Genomic DNA, 16,610 nt, shown 5'->3' with positions numbered 1-16,610 from the left:
TGCTATAAGACAACCTATTTCTTTTTTGATGGGTACCAGAGTTTGTATTCTTAAATGGAAAAAACTACCAGTTATTCCTGTTTTTAAACATAATTTCCACATGCAATTACATAAAGGAAACATCAGGCACCATACTTAGGAGTGAAAATGGTAGTTGGAGAGGGAAAGACAATTGGAACAGAAGAAGCCTATGTCTTTAAATTTGCATAAATGTGGCAACACATATTCTATTAAGAGTAATGTAGTTTTCATACTCTAGATGTGCAGAGCTTCCATTTATTATAGACTGAGCTAGTAGCACTGGTATTGTTAGGTTACCTGAAACTTCCCATTATGAAGTTTTCATAAAGTATACCTGTTTTCAATTGCTCATAAAATTTTGCCGAAGTTTAATAATTTGGGCTGAAATGTTAAATCCTAGGCATCTGCCTCAGGCTGAATTGTTCTGGAAGTTTTCAGCCAAAACAGTTTAGCCATATATGAGAAAAGTTCTAGTGAAAAATACATTGTTTTGTCCACATTAAATTCTGGCAAACTTTTCTTTCAAAAGCTCTAGTGCTCCCTTGCTTTGGAGCAGGGACTTGAAATTTGGCAGGTCCCTTTGCATTGGGGACGTGCCTTTTCCCATCCCTGTGAAAATCTGCCCAAATCTGACCACAGGGCCGGCTCCAGGCACCAGCCCACCAAGCATGTGCTTGGGGCGGCGCCTGGAGGGGGCGGTGCAGCGGGGTGCTCCGGCCTGAGAGCGGGGCCGCGACTGGGCTCGCCGCCCTCCCCGCAGCGCTCCTGCCGCCGGGGGCTCTCCACCCTCCCCTCGGCACTCTGGCCGCCGGGGAGAGCGGAGAGCCGCGGCGGGCTCTCCGTCCTGCTCCCGGCACTCTGGCCGCCGGGGAGAGCGGAAAGCCCCGGCCGGGCTCCCCGCCCTCCCCCCCGGCGCTCCGGCCGGTGGGGGATTGCTCGGCGCCCTTCCCTGCCACGCTGGGGGGGTGGGGCGCGGCGGGTGGCTTTTTTGCCTAGGGCGGCAAAAAAGCCAGAGCTGGCCCTGTCTGACCAAGTTAAAAGCCTTTGAAAAATTGCAGTTGCATGTACTCAGTAGAAATGTCTTAGATTTTACCAGCGAAAGGGTGATTGAGTCAGGGAGTCTAGAAGGGTGAGACTAGGACTTGGTGGTACTTGGATTAGAATCCTGAGGAGTGGAGACTGGCGAGGTAAGAAATGTAGGACTGGAAGAGACCTCAATAGGTCATTTATTCCAGTCCCCTGCACTGAGGCAGGACTAAGTATTATCTAGACAATCCCTGACAGGTGTTTGTCTAATCTGTTTCTAAAAACCTCAGTGATGGAGATTCCACAACTTCCCTAGGCAATTTGTTCCAGTGCTTATCTTACACTTAGGAAGTTTTTCCTAATGTCTAGCCTAAACTTTTCTTGCTGCAATTTAAAGGCCATTCCTTCTTGTCCTGTCTTCATTGGTTAAAGAGAACAATTTATCAGCCTTCTCTTTATAACAATCTTTTATGTACTTGAAGACTATCATCATGTCCCTCCTCAGTCTTCTCCAGATTAAACAAATCCAGTTTTTTCAATCCTCCGTCATAGGTCATGTTTTCTAAACCTTTAATCATTTTTGTTGCTCTCCTCTGGACTTTCTCCAGTTTGTCCACATCTTTCCCTGAAGTGTGGTGCCCAGAATTGAACACAATACTCCAGATGAGGACTTATCAATGCTGAGTAGAATGAAAGAATTACTTCTTGTGTCTTACAATTCCTGCTAATACATCCCAGAAATACATTTGCTTTTCTTGCAGCAATATTACATTGTTGACTGATATTTAATTTGTGATCCACAATAACCCAGATCCTTTTCTGCAGTACTTCTTCCTAGGCAGTCATTGCACATTTTGTATTTGTCCAATTGATTGTTCCTTCCTAAGTGTAATACTTTGCATTTGTCGTTATTCAATTTCATCCTATTTATTTCAGGCCATTTCTCCATTTTGTCAAGATCATTTTGAATTCTAATCCTGTCCTCCAAAGCGCTTGCAACCCCGCCCAGCGTGGTATCATCCACAAACTTTACAAGTATACTCTCTATGCCATTATCTAAATCATTTATGAAGACACTGAACAGACCCGGACCCAAAACAAATCCTCATGGGACCCCACTTGGTATACCCTGCCAGCTTTACTGTGAAACATTGATAACTACTTTCTGAGTACACTTCTGCAACCATTTGTGCACCCACCTCACAGTAGGTTCATGTAGGCTATATATTTCTCTAGTTTATTTATAAGAAGGTCATGTGACAGTATCAAAAGCCTTACTGAAGTCAAGATGCATCACATCTACCATTTCCTCCCTATCCACAAGGCTTGTTACTAGGGCTGTCAATTAATCACAGTTATCTCACGCAATTAACTCACAAAAATTTATCGTGATTAAAAAAGTTAATTTGTGAAATTATCACCATCTGTGAAACCCACTGAAGAAGTGTCATGTCCCCCTTTAGAGCTGATCCATGTAGAGGATGGTAACCTACTATTGCTACCAGTTACCCTGTTAGCTCAAGCAGCACAGGTCCATGCTGTGGATCTGAAGTTCCAACCCTGCTGATGACTCATGTTGATGGCAATATGATACCACATGATGGAATTTCTGGTTTTTTAGTTTACTAGAAAATTGGCCACAAAAAATGTTTAAAGGTTATTAATATTGCAAAGTCAGGCTGTCAAATGCTAGGAAATGCCAGAATTAAAGTTGTCTGTGCAACCTTAATTTGTCCCTCTTGCGCCTATGCATTACAATACAGTATTTAATTACATACAGTATATAATACTATTTTTTCCACTGGACCCTTGTCTTATTCAGTGCACAGAATGGATCTGCTGGGGATTAATTAGGATTGTGTATTGAAGGAGACAGTTGCATGTAGAATCCTTGCTTCAGTTGTTGTAGAAGCTGGAGGAGGTGTAGCAATTACTGTATCATAATGCATATGCACAAGGGCGTCAACTTTAGGCTGCACTTTAATTCTGCCACTTTAATTCTGCCATTTGCTAACTCTTTAGTGCTTGAGTTTGCAACCTTAATAATGGTTCTTTTAACATAGTTTTGTGTGTGTGTAATAAGAAAGTCATACTGCACCTAGCACGATGGGGTTCTGACTTCTGCTACTATCACAATATAAATGTTTATCAATAATAGTCATTAGTAGCCACTTGTAGAGTAACAACAAAACCATCAAATTTTTCAGTTTTCCAAAGATTTTTATAGCATTAGTTAACCATTATGAGTGAATTTTTATTTATCTTACGTATTTTTTTAATTGAATCAAGTTTTGAGAAATTACTTTTAAGAGGAGAAAACATTCTTGTCTTTCTGCTTCCCTGTGTTGTAGGGACTCACTGGAGACCTATGTTGCAGACACTGAATCCTTGCTGTGGACCAGTGTGCCTGCTATCAAAGTGAGGCAAGCAGAAAGCCCAGCTATCTGGTTTGGTATCACTAATTTCCCAAAGTAGGCATCAAGCTGAACTAACTCAAAATTATAATGACCCCGTAAGTGTCACCTGATTAAACATACCTAACAGCAGAAAAAAGCTTGTTCTAACCCAATTGCTATGTCTGTCCTCTGTATATCCCCTGCCTAAGAATCACAAAGTCATTCCTCAAAACAGTAATAATTAAACTACATTTCTAGATACCATACAAAATGGTTTCCCTGAGTAGACTTTGTTTTTAAAAGTGTCCCCGCCTAGGGCAAGAGGATCATGTAGTGAAAACCCTGTGCTAACTCCTGTCATTCATTTTTTAACCATCTAAATACTTCTGCATAGAAATGTACAAGAAAACTGGGGAACCTCAGCAGGCCTCCAATATCAGTTAAAAATCACAACAGCCATTTGTTACGAAAGACCTTTTTGCCTCTGTCCAACAGTTTGGTGCTGTTAGCATCGAGACCACCCTACTTTTTGAAGACTAAAGCAATGCTGACAAAATTTCACATTTAAATAATTGACAACCTCCTCCCCCCCCCCCCGCCCACACAGTGAAATTTTACTTTTCTCACCCACCCCATCATCTCTCAACTTGAGCATGCTAACTGCAACTTTCTTAAATGCTCTAAAAAACAACAGAGGCAGAGAGGGATACTGCCTGAGATATTACACTGGTCAGTCTTATCCCATGTCTAGCCATTACCATGTTCTTACGTGGAACTTCAGCCAGCCAGTGTTAATGAACCATTTTTATAGCTCTAAGCTGGTCTTATTTTTCATTTTAGTTTGCAGCCCAGAGTCAATCTTTTGAGAAGTAACCCACAAATATTTTTATGTATTTCTTTGCAGGAACAGAATCACAGCTACATTATGGATGGTTACCTATTAGAAAGATCCTCAGAAACATATTTCACTGGCAAAGCATACATAGTTTCACATTACAGATTCATACAGTGCAGTCCCACCCAAGTCTGTGTACTTTCTACCTGTCCACATAACCCCCACCCCTTTTTACTCTCCTTGCTTCCCCGTTAACGTGTGCTCCAGTTTCTCCTTTATTTCTTACTCTGTTCCTTCTATATTTTCTTTCATTTCCTTCTCAATTTTTGTCTCCTGTGATTTGCGCTCTTATTTCCCTTCAACTTTGCACTGGTTAGTTTGTTCCCCTTTCCTCATACCTTCCTTCCTCCAGTTATATCTTCATAACCCACACTTCACACACTCTGGTTGTCATCCTTTGCCGCTTCCTTCGCTTTTCTTTTCTCCTTCTCTCCCCGTTTCCTGACAAAGGACCAAATCCTGACCCATATTTATGTCGTAGTGTGCATTAGCTGCTTCTCATTTAAATTTGGCTCCCCAACAAGTCAACCGGCTCCAAACCTGTATGGGCTACTTATAGAAGGCTGGGGCTAAGAGACTCATTGCTTCAATGTGTGGCCAGGAGCCACTGAACTCAGAGTTTGGAATGATCATACAAATAAGCAGATCTCCATGGATTCTGCCCTTTTTTCCCCTCTTTGTGATGCTTGGGCTATTAGGCAAATTCATATGGTATCACTGAGGTCCTGTGGATGGGGGAGGGGAGGGGGAGAAAGGGGATCAGAGACAGGGTCATGTGCAATGGGTTAAAAAACCCAAACACCACATGAACACTGAGGGAGATGGGGTCCCACTCTTGTCCAATTATCCTTATTACTTGGGAAGAGATTTCTTTGCTATGATGGGACCCTATCCTTTACAGCTAAACTAAAAATCCCCTTGCCTAGTATTTTGACTTTCAATTAATCTGCCAAAACCTCACAAAGCTGTGAAGACTTCTTTTAATTAGACATTCTAAATGCTTTAACAGTTTCACAAATGCTCTCCTGAAGAGCAAGTTACAGCACTTTCATAATTGCAAGATGATTTGTCTCATTTACTCAGCATTTGGTGATGCTTAAGCTGTTTCTAGCAGGGATTTATTGGCCATTCTAAATTTAACTGGGTACCTTATTTCAAGATTATCTTTATTTTAGATACCAGTAATGTGGTATAATTTATTGTATGTATCTGTATAAATGTGTGCAGAGAGGAATGGGGGATAAAAGGTAAAAGCAGGCCATGTTTACTGGATTAATCCTGTGTGTACTGAATAATGACTGTACATAGGATGACTTGTTTTAACATTGTGATACAATCTTGCTTTAAACCCTTACAAAAATGAAATCTGAACAACTGGTTTTAGTGTAATCCCATCAGTCATAGAAAATACTGTAATTCTGCAGGAAAAGACTTGTGTGAGCTTTTTTTTTTTTTGCATTGGTATTATCAAAGCCCCAGTAATCATTTTCCCCCTTCACTCTTCTAAATCATTTTGTTTTTTGTCAGTAACAGACCACCTTTTCTTTTCCAGATTAGTGATGCATTTAACACATATGTAGCTTTAGGCAGCTATACTATAAAGTTACCAGACTAGACATTCACCTCCTGTGAAATCATCTTGTTGTAGTAAACCTATACACCCAGGGCAGGAGGTCAAAGAGACATAGGAGTCATTTTAATAAGCAGGTAAGGTGCGCAGGTACAATGGTGATGGGCATGGTATAAGAACCTAAGCAGAATTACATACAGAGCCCTAAAAGGCAGGCCACTGTGATCCTTTCCCTGTAGCTGGAAAGTGACCGTGGAGCATTTTTTTTATTTTTTTTTTGCTGGGGGCCTGGAGGAATCTCTTTGAAGTTGGCAGGTGTAACATTCACCCTGAAGCTCCTTTATAGATAGCTGAAACAATAAGGGTCCCTGCCCAAAATACAGGGAGATGGGGTCCCACTCTTGTCCAATTATCCTTATTACGTGGGAAGAGATTTCTTTGCTATGATGGGACCCTATCCTTTACAGGCTGGAGGAGAAGCTGAGCCATATGCGCCAAGGGGCTTCCAAGGGGTCTGATACAAAAATGCAGGGGTGGGGGATTGATTGAACAGCAGTTGCACGTTTGTGTGCGTGCACACAAAATGGAAAAGCCACAGAAACAGACATTCTTTGTAAATAAACAGGGTAGCATCAAAGAACTACAGGACTCCACCACCAATTTTTCTTCCTAATGAAAACAATGCATAAGACCCTGAACATACTGGCTAATCACTTGGGTTACAAGGGGTAAAAATATTAAATACAAAGGTTATTTTATTGTTTTTATTACTAGTTAATTAAAACGAGCATTAATTTATGTTAACCTACCAAAGAAGCAAGGCCGGCTCTGGCTTTTTGGCCGCCCCAAGCGAAAAACAAAAACAAAAACAAAACAGGGCGGCCAGAACGGCAAAGCAAAAAAAACCATGCGGCACAGCCGGAGCGTGGGTGCAGGGGGACCGGCTGGGGCGGGGGAAGGAGCGGGTGGGAGAAAGAGAGAAAAGGAGGCGGCCAGGGCTACAGCAGGGGCGCTGCCACACGGCCCCTCCCGCTACGCCGCCTCCTGCCGCGAGGGCTCCGCTCCGGTCAGCGGGGAGGGAAGGGAAGGGAGAGAACTGCCCTGCAGAGCACTCTGGTTCTCCGTGCCGCCGCCCCCTACAGGGCAGCCGGTGCGGGGAAAAAAACATTCCCTGTTGTGTCTCTAATACCTTGGGACCAACACAGCTATAACAACATTGCATACATTTATAAAAACATTGTAGTAAGTTTATATGCGGCTCCTGGCAAGTTGTCAGACCTGCCTGCACTACTGCAAAGTTTAAGTGCCCTGGTTATAAGATCACATTTTATGGATCCTTTTCTTGTGCATCTCCCCTGTAGAACACTCATGTGATACAATTTACCAAATTAGGCAGTTCTAACCAAGCCTCCTACCTTTACAATGCTCTTTAAATCCTGCACGTACGTCCTCTCGGTCTCCAGAATTTCTTGGACAACTCTGTCAACGTATAGGAGCTTTGGACTTGTGGGCTCTGTGACCAAGGACATAGCACAGTTTTTGTTCGTTCCCTTAGATTCAGCTTTCCGTGGCATATTTGGCCTTTTTTCAAGGCTTTCCTTGGTATTCTGTTGCTCTGTGGGGTTACATCTTTGTAGCTCGTTGCTGCAAAATCGCCTGGCTGGAATCAGCTCTAGTTTTATGGCCCCTGCTTCCTTATCCTGGTTAAACAAACCCAAATGGCTGTTTGAAACTAAGGTCATTCTGCTGCCAAAGGAACTGTGGCTATCCCTGGAGGAGGCAGAGGAGGATGTGGAACTAAAGCTGACAGGACGGTCGCTGTCTGACAGTTCCATGGTATTTATTCCACAGTAGCGGAAAGGTCTGTTCCCCCTGCACAAGTCTTCCTTTGTTGTCCTGGGGCCAGGACCCTCCGTCACAGCCGGTAAGACATCAAGAGGCAAATGGTAGTCATCTGAAAAATAAGTAAATGTTTTCACTGTTACAGTATCTCATAATACAAATTAGCCAACAGTCATCTAAAACCACATACACACAAAACAAATGCAAATCTGTTGTTCCACAGACAACTGAAACAAAAGGCTTTGGAAGGCTCAATGGTGGTCACTGATACAATCTAATACCTTTCACCACTAGGTCAACGTGGCTAATCATTACAGCTATCCAACAGTGGTTTGGTGGCCTGTGAGAAAACAATTTGGTGGTCAAATTAGGCAAGGAAATGCAGTTTCCACAAAACCAAAATTTCCCACAGGAAAAATCTTGATCTTGGTGAAAATTGAATTTTCCATTAGGAAAATTTAAATGAAATATTTCAGTTTGGGTCAGTTGGACTCAAATCAGAATATTTTGTTTTGTTGATCTGACCCCAATCTTTTAATTTGTAATCGGTTCAATAAAACATTAAACTGCTTTTGCCTATCAGTGCATTGGGAGTTGCAGTTCAGGTCTCCATTCTTTCCTATGGGCTGAGTTCCCTGGAGGACTACATCACTGATAATACAATACAAATTTCCCTCTGGCCTAGCTCTGTGTGGTGCATCATATGAGAGAGTCAAACTGGCTAGGAAGCCTCACCCACAGGAGAGAATGGGGGCATCGGGGTCTCAAACTACAAATTCCCATGAGGAAATGCACTGAGAAGAAAATGCAGTGTAACATAGAAGTGGCTCAAAAATAAGTGTTTCATGTCATTTCAACAAATCAAAACAAATTTTTGGAATGTTTAATTTGGGGGGGGAGAATGTTTAATTGTTTTGTTTTGATCAAAAATGTTGAAACAATTTCTGAAACAATTTTTGTTAGTATTTCCATTTCAGGAAAGTTTTTGCAACTTCACATTTTCATTTCAATTTCGAATGAAAACAAATGCGGAAATGTCCAAATTTCCAATGGGATGGACATGCTGAATTTCACTCCGCCCTAGACTTAATTCAATGGGCAGCTGTCCACAGTTGAGAAACCAAGCTTCTGTCTCAGTAGAGAAGCCAAGAAGTGAATGAGCTTGTGAACTGAACCTGCCTACTCTTGTAACTGGTCCCTCCAGGTCAGAATTGAGGCACACTGGAGGTATGGGAAACTTGCACTGCCATGACTTATGCTGCACCTGGTCTGTGGATAGCCAGAACCTCATTCTCCAGAGAATGCCAGACTGGCAACTTTTGCAAACAAGCACCAAACTCTTTTAAAAATATTTACATAAAAGTGGGTTGCTCTGACTTTTCTACAATATAGTCTGCCCTCTGATGCATATGTGTACATGAACATTGAGGGGTACTGCCAAGTATATATCAGAGGACACAATTTGGCCATTAGAGACTTAAAGGCTTGATTATCCTCTCATTAACACTGGCTTAACACCATGCCCTGTTTTATGCTTGTAAGAAAGAGAAGGACCAGATCTTAAGACTATGTTACCTTCCACCTTTCCCTGTCTTCCTCTTGCATGTAACATTTTCTTGAATAAGCTCTGATAGCAAGTGCAAACTCCAAAAGGAACAATATAAAGGAAATATATTTTTGCAGCAAAATATTTAAACTGAAGTTTATTTTATTGATTTTGATAAGAAAAAAAGTATGCATTTTTGTTATCAGTGTGAAATCATCTTACAAGTTAAGATAGAAATTAGAGGCTAGCAGTGCAGAGTTAGAGGCTCTTGAAAACTGCACAGGATAAATAAGGTAACGGGGATACCCTTACACTAACTTATCATAAAATAGATTACTAAAGTACACGACAAAGAACACATGATTAGTTCCATTTGGTTGGAACATAAAAGGTTCCTGTTTCATTCAATTACTTCATACTCTGTCTTCCTGTTTCGCTGATATGTTGTCTGGTTTTCAGATAACATGAAGGTATTACTAAGTAATGTTTGCTCCACAAATATTTGTGCCATTCATTAATTTAAAAAACCCAACAATTTCGGTCAGTAAAATTGAAGTTGTAAGAAATGTTAATAGAAGTTTTTCAAATAAATATATTTACAGACACAAGGTATAAGTAAAATTTAACGTGGCCTTTTAAATCTTCCATAATGTTCTCTTTGATTGCTTTACAACAATTTAATGGCCTATAAAACAACAAGGATTAGTTGCAGTAGTTAAAATGCACTTCCTCTTAAAAGCCTACAGAAGTGTGACCTTGGCAAACACAACAGAGTTCAGGGCACCTGAAAGCAGAGTTACCTGTACATAGAACACATTTGACCAAGGATCATCCGTTTTCATAAAAGTCATTAAAGGTAAACATGCAGCACCATGTAAAAGTATGCAACTGAATGGTACACAGAGTACACCAGGCAAACCATTTACCCCCTTAAAGATCTTGTTCTGTTTTATCCTTCTTCCTGCTCCCCTGAAACTATTTTTTTTTCTTTAATTAAAATTCTTAGTACTTTTACAGCCATGTGTAACTCTGCAGTTTGGCTTCACAACAATTTATGAGAAACTTTTTTTTTTTTTTTTTTTAAATCAATAGGTAAGTGATCCTATAGATTCACTTCTCAAAACTTCATGCTGAACCCATAAAAAAACCTCAACGGTTCTGCATGATCTCAGAGCAAGAACTACAAGTCACCCTAGGTTGTTTAAAATGGGTTCAGGTTCTACAAAAAGTTTGTGAATCTCAGCAAAATTGTATGACATGCTTGACTGGAGTTCTGAGCTTAAAACAAAACCAGAAAGCAGATTTGTCTCCAGTGTTTTTGTGTTATATTACAAACATTTTGCACAGCTGCAATTGCTTTTAAGTTTTGCTTAGTATAAGCCTAGAGACTAGCCCTAATAAAAACTGGATCTGAATGCCACTGAACTTCTGTTCTACCTATAGGTTCTTCTAACAGCCCCCATCACCATCATATCTGAGTTTTTCCCGAGTTATCCCCACAAAACTCTTGTGAGGTGGGAAAGTATTATCCCCATTTTACAGATGGGGGAAAATAAGGAACATGAACAATCTGTTGGAAAAATCCAAGAACTGAATGCACTCCAGAAACCTAACTACAAGCCCATTCTTCCTCCCTTGGTGAAGTTCAGATTTCTGCTTTTGTTGTTTGGGCCCATCTCCATTGCAAATACCTCTTCAGTAGATTGCCCAAATTGTCTACCGCCTGACTGGCAAAATAATCTCAAAGGCGTTAACAATGGAAAAAATCACCACCCCTAATAAAGATTTGTCTAATATTATGATCCCAATGATTTAACTTCTTTTACTGTGTACACCTCAAAGAACACTGAAACCTCCCTCAAAATCCTGTTTCTCTCAAACTTCTCTTCATTATGAGCAAATTCATTTTTCAAACACACTGAAGGGCTGGCTTACAGAGTTGCTGAGCACCCACGGTTCCCAAGGACATCATCTGGCCATTGTGTAGGTGCGCCGTACTTCTGGAGCAAAAAAAGACTAATCTTTTGCTTACATAATTATTGTTCATGCAAGGTCTTCTGAGAAGTATATACTTACATAAGTGTTGTACTCTTTGACCTACATTTGACCCAATGCATTACCTGTTACTCTGTTATGTGTTTTGTTGTTTACTGAAATTTTTGCAACAACAAGTAAAAAACAACAGATCTTTTGGAAGGGTTGAATAATAGTATTTAACTTGTGTTCTGAAAAGCTGAAATCTGCATACTTTAATTAAGGAATAACAATAATTACTTTTTAGTTCAGCACAGAGATGAGGATAATTACATGTTTGTCCACACTCATGAGGAAATGTGCTTCAGGACCAAGATCTTTCTTGTTCCTGGCTTTCCATTAATCTAGGCCTTGTCTGCACTGCCAATTTACAGCGCTGCAACTTTCTCACCCAGGGGTGTGAAATGCCCCACCCTGCCCCGAGCGCTGCAAGTTTAGTAGGGGTGGGTTTTTTACAGCGCTGGTGCCACGGCTACACGGCCACGTTAAAGCACTGCCGCGGCAGCACTTTAACATTGCTAGTGAAGACATACCCTTAGTTAGGCTTCCCAGTCAGTCTGGCTGACTCCCAACGAAACAACATGCAACCCACTTGCACCTCCCCAACAGGAGAATTTTAACTAATAAAAACAATGTCGTGTATATTCTATAGCAGCGCAAGGTGAAAAATACATTCATTCCACACCAACAGGCAACTGGGATGCTCGTTATAATGCTTAGTAAGACTACAGATAAAACCTTACATATATACACATACATACACACACACACACACACACACACACACACACACACACACATATATATACAATAGTATAATGCAATTTGAGATAGAAACAAAAAGTAAGCCTTTGAGTATTAGTTTTTATTCCTCCGTGTTTAGTACATGTAATTTTACAGATATATTACACGCACCTCACCAGCAACTTAAATTTTACTATTCAGAATTTGCATTATCTTTCTTCTCGTATGAAAATTACGTTTAAGTTATCTACACAATCACTGTTTGCAGAAATCAGTCTTTACTTCAGATGCTCTGAAAGTTCAGCTGAATAAAAATAAGACTATAGTATGCCTTTCAATCCTTAGTTATAGTTTTGTTTAAAGCTTTTAATAATAAAAAGGCATTGGTCTATGCTGTATATGTATTTAGTAGAAGTTTTACTAAACCAATCTGCTAAATATATTAAATTTGAAATTAAAGGATAGCCTTATCTGAAATTAAACAACACAGAGAGAGAGAGAAGTTTCCCATTTGAAAAAGGAATAAAAGTTGCATTAAAATGCATACACTGCAATGATGCCACTACATTACTATTTACATAAATACATTCCTCTGATGAAGACATTCTCTACTATGACTATTAGTAAAGTGAAGAACAGTCCTTTGTAAAAAATAATAAAAAAAACCCCACACAACTGGCCTTCCTATAAAGTATTCAAGTTTGGAAAACTCAACTTTTAGCTTTTACTTCATTACTGAACCCCTAATATAAATGTACATGAACATAGTATCATCTGCAACTTAACACTCCCTGTGCGAACAAAATCACATTGGAAAGACAGTAGTTGCAGCATTAGAACACATAATATTGTGGATTCACTCGTAACCCTTATGTACAACAGCTATCCAAGTACTTTAACTGAACTTTGAGCAACAGAAATCCCATTTATTAAAGATCACAAGCAAAGGGGAGGAACAAAATCCATCAACTAGCTTGCCTCCATAAATTAATCTCCCCACTGTGCCATATTTAAAGTAGAATAGCCTTCTGTCATATCAGACCACACTAATGTCCCAGAACATTGTTGTGAGGGAAAATCCTCTGCGACAGTATCTCACCACTGTGGAATGTCTCTGGCTCCTTACACAGTGAATGAACAAGTTCCTCTCTGTATCTCAAATGCTCTGTGAACAACTCACAACCTACCTGTGTGTAAGAGAATAAATGCATCCTCTGCCTTCAGCGGCTCCAGAATTACCTCACTGAGCACTTAGGTAAAATGAGAAGCTCTTACTAGTCTGTACAACTCCTTCGGTAGAAATATTGCATGAGTCAGCTTTTTTATATAAAAACCCTATACACAAAGGCTTCACAGAAACCTGATTCACAACTTTCTCACTGCCTTTTTCCCAGTGTACCCACCACAGTCTTCAGCATCACTAAGAGCCTTTAATGAAACATGACATCATTCAATTCACGGACAGGACAATAGACACCACTGTGGGTAACTTTAAAATGCACACTTCACTGAGCAACACCCTGGAACTTCTATTCTTTCAGGCACAAGGCTGTAAAAACATCAAATATAACCCACATTTCCACAGCATATTTTACGCTTCACCCTTTGATTCACTAGACGATATTGATAAGCATGCAAAGTAAATAAATCAACTTAATGGTACTGTGAAATCCCTCAGTGCTAGAAATTCCATGTGAATTTATGCTGCTAATTAAATAGGATCATTTTGGACCTTATGCTGGCTCTACAGCAGGTCCAGAAAAACTTTTCCAGTAAGTTTGTAAAATCTTAATATTTTTAGAGTTAAAAAATAAGAGATTTTTAGAAATCAATATTAAACCCACACATTGATCAATCAGCACTGGAATGCAGTGATGCAGGGCAGGACAGAAAGAAGCCTGGTTAGAGGACAGGGAAACAGACAGGAAAAAGCATGGAGAAGGGGATGGGGGAGGGGGGGAGAGGGGAGGGAAGAGAGAGAAAGAATGAAGAAAGTAAGGACAATAAAGGTAAAAGAATAGAAAATATAAAAACAAAACAAGAACAAAAACACACTTAGGAGGAGGAGAAGCAGAGTTACAAGTGGAGAAGAACAAGAAATGAAATGTGATTCAGAGCAGGGGGAATATTTTTTGGCCATTCAAATTAACAGAGGGTACAAAACAGAGTGAGTTGGGAGAGGGAAACAGCATTAGAGGGAGCACTGCTGGATACATCCTATTATCCCTGCTGTTGCCCTTTACTGTGTCATATCTAGATTTTAATCTGAAATGGGAGAGGGAAGAAGGGGTTGGTGTTGCCTTGCTGAGAAGAGGAAAAATGTGGGCACTGCTTTTCCTCTTCCTCCAGTGCATACCTTCCTGTGGCCAGAATGGTCTCCTGCCTTAGTCCCACCCTGACGGGGTCCCAGATTTTCCATATTGCACGTCTGGGCACCCTATTCCTGGCTCTTCACCTTTGCAGGATTTCGTGTTCTCAGTGCATGGTCAATGGAGGCTTTCACCTGTTCTTAAATTGCCTGTGAGTTCTTCAGTGCCACTCTCTCTTTCGTTCTGCCTGCACTGGATAACTAGCACTAGAAAGAGCATTTAAACACTGTAATAGTAGATTAACTTTTCCTTGGCTTAGCAGGGAGAGTGAAGAAAAGTTGCAAAACTGAATAGCCAGGAAGGTGATTTTTTCTCCCATCTCCTATGAGAAGAGGAGATAGTATTTCATGTCACACTCGAGGCCCAGCAGAAATCAGCTGGGATTCCAGCTGGTGGCACCTAATTCTCAGAACGGCAATGGAGAATGTATCTATGGCAGCAGGCCCAACTCTGGCCTGCATAGGATGTAGCTTTTACATCATCTTTGAAGCCATTCCTTATGGTCAGAATTCCCTCCCACTCCTTGTGCATCAAATGACCTCTGTCTCCATTTAAATTTGTACTCTAAGGCCATGAATAATTTTCACCTGCACCTACTGCTCTGCCAGGGTGAGGGTCCCTTTTGTAATGGGGTAGATCAGCTGCTTATGAGCCATGAGGATACCAGCTAGGCCAGTGGTTCTCAAACTTTTGTACTGCTGACCCCTTTCACATAGCAAGCCTCTGAGTGCGACCCCCCCCCCTTATACATTAAAAACACTTTTTAATATATTTAATACCATTATAAATGCTGGAGGCAAAGCGGGGTTTGGGATGGAGGCTGACAGCTTGTGACCCCCCATGTAATAACCTCGCAACCCCTTGAGGGGTCCTGACCTCCAGTTTGAGAACCCCTGAGCTAGGCTCTATCAGTAAAAAGATACGTGAACCCAAATGCTCAAAAATCAGAAGACGGATAAAGAGAACCCCACATTTTTTAAAATCTCATTATTTATAAGACAATCTCATGATTTTTTGGATGCTTGGATCTAGCTGTCCCCCCACCCCTGCCCCTTTCCCTATCTTATCTATTTGGGTTGTAAACACTTTGGGGCACGGATTATCTCTTGCTGTGCTTGTATACTGCCTAGCACAACGAGGCCATCAGTTGGTGCCATTAGGAGTGATGGTAATACAAATTAATAATAATATACTCAAAGTGAAAAGGCTGCTAAGTTCTTTAACTTTTACCCACAAAAATCTTACGGCTTGATTTGTGAACAGTGGGGGTTGACAGGGTGCCAATAGAAGCTCCTTGATTCCCAGTCATTTGGCTCAGACATAAATTAAATCTGCCCCCTTTAATTTATGCTTCTGGCATAAGGTCCATCTGGTACCCAACACCAGCAAAGAACTGGGTGCAGCAGATCCCGGTTGTGTCATACCTCTTGTACCCCTGCACACATCCATTTACCTTGCTGCTCCTGAAACACCCACTGCCTGGCATAAGGGAAAGTAGGGGAGATTCAGCCTACGCAGGGGATTCTCCAACAGGAATCTTTTGACACTTTAAATTCATTTTGCACTACATAAATAAACTTGAAGAACTGCAGAATCCAGCCCTGAGTTCACACCATGTTATTAAAATATTTATTACACTAATGAAGTTCATAGAAGTGGTAGAGAAAAAGGGTAGCTGGGATAATGGGGTAGGAAGTAATTTTTATACTAGTCCATGTTCCATTTCATTTGGTTTTTGGCTGTTTTTCTGAGGGTTACAGGGCTTTTTCTATGAAGTATTCAGAAGTCTTTGGGTTTGACTACCATAAAAACTGTGTTAATAAATCATGATCAAATGTTGTAAAAATATTAAATTTTTTCATTTAAAAACAAAGCCTTGTCTTTCTAAACTTAATTAGCAAACTGAGTTTAGAGAGGCTGGGGTGATGTCATTCTATAATTCATCATGATTAGTTAAGAACTTACTGAAAAAAAAATAGGTTCCCTTCAGCAACATTAAAAAAACCCATAATTCAACAGTAAGAGTACACTCAGGCTCAAGTTCTTCTGTAGGACACGCTGACATCCTCACTGAAAGTGCAGTGTAATGTATTAATAACTCTCTGCAATGCAGTAGCTATTTAATCTGTATACAGCACTGCAGAGATTTCTAACAAAAGACACGTAT

General features: G+C 40.6%; 1 protein-coding gene and 1 long non-coding RNA gene across 8 annotated transcripts in view; one reads left to right on the top strand and one right to left on the bottom strand.

Moving 5' to 3' along the window:
- The window catches only part of PLEKHG1 (pleckstrin homology and RhoGEF domain containing G1), a 216,714-nt gene that overhangs the window by 70,173 nt on the left and 129,931 nt on the right, over positions 1–16,610 (bottom strand). For 6 of the 7 annotated variants that reach the window (XM_065588805.1, XM_065588802.1, XM_005280454.5 and 3 more), the window contains one exon: positions 7,324–7,862. In XM_065588805.1, the coding sequence (XP_065444877.1) occupies positions 7,324–7,862 (539 nt within the window). Of the gene's footprint in view, positions 1–7,323; positions 7,863–13,261; positions 13,447–16,610 lie in introns of those variants that run through there. The other variant, XM_042848243.2, reaches the window with a different exon arrangement.
- Positions 1–16,610, top strand: part of LOC112060750 (uncharacterized) — an 88,988-nt gene that overhangs the window by 56,773 nt on the left and 15,605 nt on the right. The gene's annotated exons all lie outside the window — the stretch shown is intronic.

The sequence above is a fragment of the Chrysemys picta genome, chromosome 3 (assembly GCF_011386835.1).
Source record: "Chrysemys picta bellii isolate R12L10 chromosome 3, ASM1138683v2, whole genome shotgun sequence".
NCBI lineage: Eukaryota > Metazoa > Chordata > Testudines > Emydidae > Chrysemys > Chrysemys picta.
Note: the sequence above shows the minus strand (reverse complement) of the source record. Positions and strands in the feature narration are given on the sequence as shown.